Genomic DNA, 10,791 nt, shown 5'->3' with positions numbered 1-10,791 from the left:
GCCCCCGCGGGGGTGAATCCATTGAATCGAAAAAAACAAATCGGCGCCCATGGATCGAAAAAAAAAAAATCGAATCACGTGTTCGATGACGTCACCGATCTACGGACGACGACGACGAAGACGACGAAAACGACGACCAAGGATACATACAAAGTCTCTTTCCAAATTATAGATTAGATTTCGGTAATAATCACTTATGAAGCTGTTTCAAATTATCAATTTCGAAGCAATACTTTACTGATTTTTAAGATAATTGATTTTTTTTTTGAATTTCGAATAAACGGAGTTATTTACATAAAAATATCACACAAAAATATCTTATGGCCAATCTGATCACTAATTGACAGGTGCCAGCTAGTGCGACGCTTCATATTCTAGCATCCTTGGACAGTCTCCTGTACAATATTCCCAGCCATGACATCCAAAGGGCTTGTCCTGATCAGTCTGCTGCTGATTTGCGTCCTGGGAGCAACGGTAATATGACCCAATTGCAAAAATGCAAATTCACCTTCACAGTCTTCATTGTCGCTGATCATAACCTCAAAATAAACACAACACAATATAAATCAACGAGTCCAATAGACAAACTAAAAATATCGCAAACAACATATCAATAATGATCCAGAAAACACTAACATATGTTGTACTTATGTATGCAATGTTTCAATGCAAATCTCCCCCGTCTATACATTATAATATATCAACATACGTATTTTTGATAATACAGACAACTATCGACCACATAAGAAAGACATAGCGTATCACCATACGATTATATCATGTTTTGCAATTGTAAAGCGAATAATGTCCTATTATTTTTAAGCATCCGTTATAATATAATCAAAATCTATACAAATAAACAGCAACTGCACATGGTATTAAATTTATCATTGAATTAGCCGACCGTTTATTTTATGCAAACTGGAATAATAGCAACTGATAATTAAACTGATAAGTGTAGATAAAAAGTTTGTTGAGTTTGCGAAATGCTAGAATGCGATAGAGATAAATTGTATGAATGTGAAACTCTTCTAGCGTCAATAAAAGCAAGGAGATAACACAACAGCTCCTCGTCAATTGTGCATAACATTTTTAATCAGATCATATTACCCGATAGATGTCGTTGTAAAACCAAATCGACTGAAAATCAATTATATTGATATATTTTACTATGCATTTGAAATATTTTAAGCCTTAAATCGAATCCGAGTTCAATAAAAAGGGCTATCCTAATAAGTTAGCCTTTTAATACATATATGTATGTTTTAAATTACAGGCCCAATCGTACGACGATAGACGTTGCAAATGCGTCTGCCCGAGTCCATCTGCCGTAATCAACAGCACCCAAGGATCTCACTCCGATCGTAAACTATACATTGCAAATGTGCCACCGAATAAATGGTATACGCTTTTATCTCCTGTTAAATTATTTGCGAACTGCTTTATTTTGCGAAATTGTATTGCACGGACGACTTATTTGCGCGACTAATCCTGTTTGACGTGTATCTGTATTATTTTTTATTTAAAAAAAAAAATTATATTACAGCAATTGCGATGGTGTGATATTACCACGCGTAGGAGAGGACATCAAAGGTAAAGAACAAGAATTCTGTCCCCGCTGTGAATGCATTTACGAAAACCGCAACACAACTATCATTATGGTAATAGCTTTAACATATGCAGGTGTATCCGGAAAGTATCCGATCTTATTTAAGAGATATATTGGTATTAAGATGCAACCTTTTTGTCCAACTCTCACGCTAACGTTTTGTTTGCCGATGCATTTTGAAGCTCCCTGTACAAGCATTTCTTCTTAAAAGGTAATCCTTTACACTAGTGTTCACCAAGTGGGCTCTTTTTGGGCGTAGTTCACTTTTCCAATATCATCCTATTGGCCTATTTTAACTATTCTATCATGGGTTTTCAATATAAAATATAATATATATTTTAATTAAATAAATAAACAAGTACTATGTATTGTAATAAAATAAATCAATAACAATGTATTAGGTGTACCCGTAAGTAAGTCTTTACCGATTGGATAACAATGAAAGAATTTAATTTTTTTTATACATTTTTATTTAAAATTTTTTACAAAATATAGTTTCCTTCATTACTACCTACCATATTCCACAGGTTTTCGAGTTTTTCAATTCCTTTTTTTATAGAATTCGTTTGGTTTTGAATCGAAATATGTAAGAACATGATTTTCGACTTCTGTTGCGTTTCGAAAGCGTTTATCTTTTAAAAAATATTCTAAAAATCGAAACAGATGGTAATCGGTCGGAGCTAGGTCTGGTGAATATGGGGGATGTGAAAGTTCTTCCCATTTTAACTGCCTGATTTTTTCAGTCGTCTTCTTCGCCTTATGGAGTCGTGCATTGTCGTGTTGCAGAATCACTAAGTTGTTTCTGACTAATTCTCTACGTTTGACTTTTAGTTTTTCATTAACTCTTTCTAATCACTTTCCACCACGGCTCTCAGCACGTCTTCATCAAAATTTGAAATCGGCAAAGACTTACGGGTACCCCTAATAAATATTTTCGTCTTTAAAATTGTACATAAGATCCGTCGTTTCCTTTTTCGCATTGTCGAGGAGGTTTACACCTACTTTTGTATTTAGACTTGCCCTTACATTTAACGACATCGGTTCGTCCGTCTGTAGTTAACATTACTTCCTGTTGTTAACTATTCAGCTCCTTTGAGAGTATTATTTTGAAATAAAATGAACATTCCTGCTGGCAGATAAATAATGTCTTGCTTACAGAGAAAAGTATTTCGTTGACAATAATTTCATACAAAGATAGTCTCAATGAATGGGTATAGCAGGTACTAATATGTATTAGCAGGTACTAATATGTATTAGCAGGTACTAATATGTATTAGTACCTGCTATGCCCATACGTATTCATTGAAGTTATTTCTTTTCAAAGGATGCGCGAACAATATTAATTTGTTGACTGGTATTCGTCCTTTATTAATTGAAAAATAAGGTTCACAGCCAACTTCAAGGTATCAACTACACTCAAAAAGAGCCCACTCGGCGAAAACTGCTTTACACTATAATACCAGGTTAACAGGATGCGAGTAGTGTTTCTTAGTTCTTCAGTCACAGCACCGAGAGGAGAGAAAAGCCTGGTTTTTAGTGAGTTTTGAGTAATTTCGATACACAGTCGGCCAAACATCCGTCTTGTTGTATCGGACGGCCCGACAATATACATACCTAAAGGTAGAGGAGATTTAATTGGTAATATTATTAATCTATTTCTAGTGATTAAAGTTAAAATAATTAAACGCTTGGTCGAATGGACATGAGGCCGATGGACTTTTAGCCAAAAATCCATCAGCCTAATGTCCATTGAACAAACATTGTTAACTTAATTCCAAACGTCCCCTCTAATTACTTATTACATTATGGAGATGAAAGGAATGAAAAGATGATGTGATAAGTATAATATGATGGCAGGGTGGGAAGTAAAGTGGAAGACAACAACATGCTCGAATCGGTCCCAGCTCGCAGGATGATCACCCAAACTTAACCTTGAACATTATTCTTTAACCCTTTGCCTGTGGCAATAAATATAGCGAACAAGCCCTGTACGCGGCACCTTTTTCGAGAATTTGGCATATCGAGTTTTCGACCTTAAATACAGATTTTAATATTTACTCAAGTAACCAGATATTTTAATTAACACATAAAGTATTATTTTAAACAATAAAATACATAATATATCTCGTAGTTTTGGATTAATTGTCAAATAATCATTTTTCATAATTGTATGAAGACGTGACGTCTCATAAACGAAGTTTCAGTATGGTTCCACAAAAAACTAATTTTTGACTGGTATATATTCATTTTAAGCAAATTGAATAGATGTCATTCAACTCAGTAATATATTCAACCAATTTTGAACCTTAAAACTGTTGAAATAGGCGCATATAAGCCTGAAAATCCCGTGCAAAGTTCAGAAATTCTATGGAAGACAGCCGCACTACTGACTTGTCGCCCAAAGCTTCCATAGAAGACGACCGCGGGCAAACCGTTAATTTGTATATTCCACATACCTATATACTTACCTACTGGATTCGACTAAAGATTTATTTAAAATAAATATCTCCCCTGAAACGCCTATGTATTTTTCACAATAGCACAAATCAGATACTTTCCGGGCACACATATGTTTTTTATTATATGTACGTGTGTAATGAAGAGGTTTTCAAATACATTTGTTATGTATTTTTCAGGTCGTCGTCATTATCGTGATATGGGTGATCATGCTTTTGGTCGTGTATATGGGATTCTTGATATGTTTGGACCCGTTGTTGAACAAACGGACGAAGGCGTCCTATCAAGAGCACACCAACGAAGACGTAAGTCCACACGCGACGTTGTCCCCGCAAATTAAATCGATTCTCAGTGTGTAATTGCAATGTGACGGTTGCAGGACGACGGATTTATCAGTCCCGGCGGATCGGCTCATCCGATGGGCGTAAGAGGGAACGTACTTAACAGGGTCGGCCACCAGCAGGACAAGTGGAAACAGCAAGTCCGCGAGCAACGAAGAAACATATACGACAGACACACGATGCTGAATTAATCACTTCTGTATGTGTGTTTATGTATGACATTGGTTTTATTCAATATAACTGATAATTCATAGCGATTCCTCATTGTTTGTTGGCGAAAATCCGTTAACTGCAGTTTTGTTTGAAGATTTTAGCATTCAAATTTTTTTTTATTCAGTCAAGCATCTTTGAATAGTCAATGTATTGTTTTATAATATGTATGTTTGTTTGAAATTATTATATATAAAAAAAAAGGAAAACATATTTTTCTTTTACCGTACTGAAATACAAAATCAATTTTATATTATAAAATGTCAGTTAATGGATTTTCATTGTATGTATATATGTATGTCAATAATTTAAAAACTTATTTTTAGGATATATGTATTTTCGAATGCCAGCAATTAGTTTTTTGATTCGTATTTATTTCTTACCATAATGCATAAAATTTTATTTAAAATAACCATTTTTGGCATTAGTGGAAAATGTCAGTCTGGCAAATAGTGGGTTATTATTGTATTTTTTCTTATATAATAATTTAATATTGAAGGGAATTATATGTTGAAAATTTGTAAATATTTATATATACGTTCATATATTGTCACATTTTAAGTTATCTCATTGAAATATTATTCTGTATATATCGAATGTCGACTAATTATAATTGAATGAAATGTTAAAATATGTAGAATATCATTGTACATGCTCGATCAGACTTATTTGATATTAAATTAAATTTTTATGGAGTAATACTTGCATTATATAAAGAACAAAGTGAAGTGATTTTTTGTCTTTTTTATTATATAATATAATCCTTATAAATCTTTAAATATAATGCATATGTTAATTGTATGTATTAAATATTTGAATTGAAAAAAGCGTGTTTTTTATAAATTATATAGTTCTATTTAAACGTTTTCTAATAAGTATTCATACATACATATTAGGTAAGCTAAGTTTGGCTCTTGCCGTTAATTTTCTACCTGAAAGACTTGAATATATGTATGTAGATAAGTTCAATACTAGTGCGTGTATAAATGCAGAAACTGATCTTAATGTTGAGTTGTAAAATTTAGAAAAAATTGGCTTAATGCTGTATTCCTATCAAGTATTAAAAGAGTGCTTATGAATTACTGCAAGAAATATTTTCAGAAATCTATTATTAATTATTATATTAACAGATCAATCATAATACATGGTTCGGTGATTATTGGTCACAAAGCGCTCGCCCAAAAGTCTTTATCCAAAAGTCTTAATATAAAGTTTTTATCGGACATACTTCGAGCACTAAGCGTCAAATACGACTGATACTAAAATTATTTAGGATTGTCTGTGGATAACCGTCACCTGACAACAATATAACACCTAAAGCCACTTCTATTAATATTATTACATTTCTCTGATTGTAAGTATGTATTAAAAACACAACGCCTATAAAACAAACCATGGTTACATTTTCTGTTAAGTAAAAAAATTGTTTAAATTAATTTTTAAGAACCTTTTAAAAAATATTTCAAGAAAACATAAAAAAATAACTTCGAAGAGATACTGAATTTATACAATTATAAATAAATCGTTAAACATGTAAAATATTGAATTTATTCTTTCTTTAATATTTTTCATTTCGTATAATATGTACATACAAATCAAAGTAAATATTTTAAATATAAAAAAAAAACTAAGAAATGGAAATAATATTCACTTGTTTTTATATTATTATTATTCCGTAGATGAAGCCTTATGAAGGATATGCGAAAGGTATCGATATTTTACATTCAAATCTTACTGAATTAATTATATTTATATACCTATTTTGTTTATCGAAGGCGTATTTTATACAATACGTAGATATTAAGACAAAGGCTTACTTTCTTCCTCTTAAAAAAAGTCTCAAAGAAAAATCTAGAATTATTTTTCATTTATGTACAGTTCATACGTACACGAGTGTATTCGTAGCCTGTACATTTAAAACCTATCTAGTATTATCATTAAAATACATATTCGTGAGGTGGAAATAATTTATATGAAATTGCTATAATTCAGTGGTTGAAATAAAATAATAATTAATAAAAATTATATTGAATTCATTTAAAGTTTAGTTTTTTGTTCATAGATGCCTCTTTTTTTTGACAAAATTTAATTTAATAATTCCGATGTACGTCTTGGAGATAAAATAGTTTTACAATTTTCCGATAGATGTCACCGCTCTGAACGGCGTCGGAAAATGACAGAAAATCAATTTTGAAAAATGTTGTGTATACGATATTAGTCAGCGTGAGATTCCGCAAGCCGGCCGGCCGTCACTTCCGCTCTTCCGGTTACTTCCGGTATACCGGCTCTCTCTCTCGTCCGGATGCTCGCAGACCAGACCAACTTCAACGATACGACCCTGCGGCGGGTGGAGTGAGCTGGAAACATCCGGAAGCTTTCCATTCAAGTGAGTGAAATTCACGGAAAACGCTACCATGCATTCCCCAATCGATAATTCCACTATCATTCGCATACATGTGTCACGCACTTTTGACTTATTTTCGCACTGTTATTTTTCATCCCTAGCCCATACATACAATTAAATTTATTTTCCTCATCCAACATGCTTTGCTTAAAATTTCTATTCCGCACACATTATATATAAATTCGCTACATTTTATACGGTTTATTTACAAACAGTGACATGAAATATCGCAAAACAAAATATTTAAGTATATTAAAATTATATCAACTAATCCCTATATATTACTAGTGGTTTTACCCGGCTTCGCTCGGTATTTGTAATAACGACCGCTTAAGCATGGTTAATCTAATAGTAAACATTTGATTCAATTTATTTGAATAGTTTTATTTTATATAAATTTATTTGAATATTCATTTGTTTTTTTTATTTAATTGAACATCACGGATTCTTCGAACCAAACAAACAAACATACATACAAACAAAGTATCTTTCGAAATTATATTATACTAGTGTTTTTACCCGGCTTCGCTCGGTATTTGTAATATAAACCGCTTAAACATGGCCAATCTAATAGTAAACATTTGATTAAATTTATTTGAATATTCATTTGTTTTTTTATTAAATTGAACATCACGGAATCTACGACCCAAACAAACATACATACATACAAAGTCTCTCTCGAAATATTATATATGTATTAGATATTAGATATACACATGAATTGAAAAACTTTATTGAAAAAATACACAAGTAAGCGTGTTCAAATAGTTGATATGTTATAGGACAAGACTCAACTACATATATACATATTCATGTATAACAATTTCGTATTATTATTGTTGAGTTACAATTTTGCTAAATGTCGATTGTTGAGCAGCAATGATGCCGCTGACGGTTCAGTTATACATATTTCAAATGTTGTGTTTTAGCATCACCTTTCGTCTTATGTATGTATGTACTTTTAAATGGTTCGGTGATTATTCCGCACAAAACGATTTCGCGCACGTTACTAAAATCTCGATCGCGGAACATCTGGCACCCGAAAATTCCATCCATCTCGAGATTTACCCACGTGAAATATCATACTAACGACAACTCGAGTGCCAGATAATCCGTATTCGCGATTTTCGTGGCAAAGATTGCCGTTTGCGCGATCGCTATGTGCGAAATAATCCATTCACCCTTTTAAATGCATATTTATGCGCGTCGCTGGATATTTCGTTGTGATTTAATTTGAAATTCAAATTTTTGCCAAATTCGGAGAGGCGTGATAGTTTCCGATTTTTCCTGAGATGGAATTTTCTCGTTTTCCTAAAGCGTGCGGGTAATTTAAGCAAAATTCGAAGGCGACCAAACGGCGGACAATTCGCCTCCGGAATGCGGCCAGCAAACATCTCGTCCGGAATAAATTAAATGAGTCCCTTAACACTTTTGCATTGCCGCATTCGCGACTGCGTTCTTTTACCAATTAAGTCATATGAAAATTTAAGCGTCGCTTGGAGTTATAATGTATGTAAAACATACTAATTTTAATTGTTTAATTTGCTTTAGAGATGTTCCTCTGAACGATTGAATAGGAAAGGGAGGAATATTGCGCAAGAGGCGCAATACTCCCAAGATGTTTTACATTATTTCTATATATCAATATTGAGTTTAAGGATTGAAATTTACCGTCAATTTCCATTTTTCGGTAAATGGTAAATGGTTTATTTTTTTCCGGTTTTTACCGATAAATGAAAAAAAACATGAATTAGATATATGTATAATATTGTAACGTACGCCGCGGATTAAGCGAATAGAATCCCAGAGACTGCGTGACCGTTCAAAGATTATCTGTAACGGATATCTGTTAACGGATTAACTAAATGCATACCGTGCGACTGGTATAAGTGGGTTTTAAGGATTAGCGACAAGCTAAGTGCATGAAACATTGATTGTACTTCTCATACCGCGGGAATACATATCCGAATACGTGACTATACAGTAGGTAAACAGATTAGACGTCCTGAGAGATCTACCCCTTATAAGGCGGTACGTAAGCGATCTCAGGTCATTCTGGACTTAGCCGTGACACTGCGTGTATCTCCTTAATCATCAATAAATGCTGTGAAACGACTGTTGGCCTTTTACTTGGATCCTCTACCCACCCCTACGCAACAATATTATATGTATAGCTGTATGTGGTTACTTTTCTTAAAAGCATTATTCTAGACATATTGAACCGTAAATAATTAAAACTAAATCTCAGGTGAATAATATCATATAAAAACGCAAAGTCCATTCGTAATAACTAATAATCATAATTTAGGGGAGCTGAATATAGTTGATCTAGTTGGCATTTCGGTAAAAGTCGGGTTTATAGACGAGAGCGAACCCCTTTTCTTGCTGTGATTGGCTGCTTTGTGTATTGCCGTGCCGTGAATTAACTCGACTTTTACCAGATGAAATACTCCGACATATACTGCCGGGTTCGCATATAATTTCGGACGGTTGGGCAGCGTACGGAAATATTACACATATTGCGAATGGAATATACACGCATTCGTTTGTGGTTCATAATTTGGTGGATCCAAATAATAGTGAAATACATACGCAAAATGTGGAAAATATGTGGATGCGTGTGAAAAGAAAAATGAAGCGTCAATTTGGCACAACGCGTGCCCGTTTTGATTCATTTTTAGATGAATTCGTATTGAACATATTGTTTATGTATATCTTTATTCCGATCTATAATAATAATACCAATTACTTGCGATCTATATTAATACCAATTACTCGTAACACGGCCCCGCACCACATATATGTACATATGTATCTTTATTCCACTGAGAAATTCATTACAAATCACGAAGTATTTTGAACCCCTTCCACTAGAGGATGATACTTGTATTATTAATTAATAAAAAAAAGCTCTAACATATATCTTTATTCGGCCGCACGCTTCAGTTATTATTTATTACTATTCAGAATTAGTTGGATAAAATTATATTCTCAGTTCTTCTAAATGTTTATTTTTTACCTATAGGTACATATTATATATACAGATGTACATATTATGTATTACGTATTGGCTATTGTAAAAATTATCAATTTGAAGAATAATTTCGACAAAAAAGGGTTGTTGCTTAATGTTGTATTGTAAATTAATTTGTTTAATATATTTTACTTGAGAGAGGCGGCATAATTTGTTAACGACCCTTGGGATTTGTCTGCATTGAAAGCGTGTACATACATAATTAATAATGAAGTATAATAACAAGTGATGGAAAATAAAGAAGATAAAACCCGTAATAGGATTATGGCAAAATATATTTTTTTAAGAAAAAAGTAGTATTCTGTAACTTTAGAACGATTTCACATAAAAAGGTTGTTGAGCTCTTTTTCCTATTATGCTGTACATTAACATTATAATTATATAATACTATGATTACTAACAAAATTAAATTAAAATTGTAAAATAGAAAATGATCAGTAGATCAGTAGCTATTAAAATAGATATAAGATGTATTGAGAACATAATTTAGTAATAATAAAAAGCATTTAAAAAAAAAAAAATCAAACATAAATTATCAATAACAACAATATCAACCTCAAATGTCTTTGCACAAACCCGTTAGTTAACCTTGTAAATTGTTTTTATTATTATTTTTAATATTATTATTCGACCCGAAACCGAAACCCAGATATTCATTAAAATGTGATAGACAATTTGGGGAAGCAAGTCCATGGGGTGACACAGAGGAGGGTGCATCCCGCGAACATGACTAATC

General features: G+C 32.7%; 1 protein-coding gene across 1 annotated transcript; it reads left to right on the top strand.

The window, feature by feature from the left end:
- Positions 1–305: 305 nt before the first annotated feature.
- Positions 306–6,152, top strand: LOC143922979 (uncharacterized protein CG1161). Its single transcript, XM_077446441.1, has 5 exons — positions 306–474; positions 1,277–1,401; positions 1,547–1,661; positions 4,246–4,371; positions 4,446–6,152. Exons 1-5 carry the CDS (start codon positions 415–417, stop codon positions 4,596–4,598), a joined length of 579 nt encoding a protein of 192 aa, XP_077302567.1. The 5' UTR covers positions 306–414; the 3' UTR covers positions 4,599–6,152.
- Positions 6,153–10,791: the final 4,639 nt, after the last annotated feature.

The sequence above is a fragment of the Arctopsyche grandis genome, chromosome 2 (assembly GCF_051622035.1).
Source record: "Arctopsyche grandis isolate Sample6627 chromosome 2, ASM5162203v2, whole genome shotgun sequence".
NCBI classification, from domain to species: Eukaryota; Metazoa; Arthropoda; class Insecta; order Trichoptera; family Hydropsychidae; genus Arctopsyche; species Arctopsyche grandis.
This window is presented reverse-complemented; position numbering and strand designations above follow the sequence as displayed.

Excerpts from the sequence above, each read along its gene's own strand:
- LOC143922979 (XM_077446441.1), top strand. The coding sequence starts at position 415 with ATGACATCCAAAGGGCTTGTCCTGATCAGTCTGCTGCTGATTTGCGTC. Across the intron at positions 1,402-1,546 it reads AATGTGCCACCGAATAAATG|CAATTGCGATGGTGTGATAT; the intron begins GTATACGCTTTT and ends ATTATATTACAG. Across the intron at positions 1,662-4,245 it reads GCAACACAACTATCATTATG|GTCGTCGTCATTATCGTGAT; the intron begins GTAATAGCTTTA and ends TGTATTTTTCAG.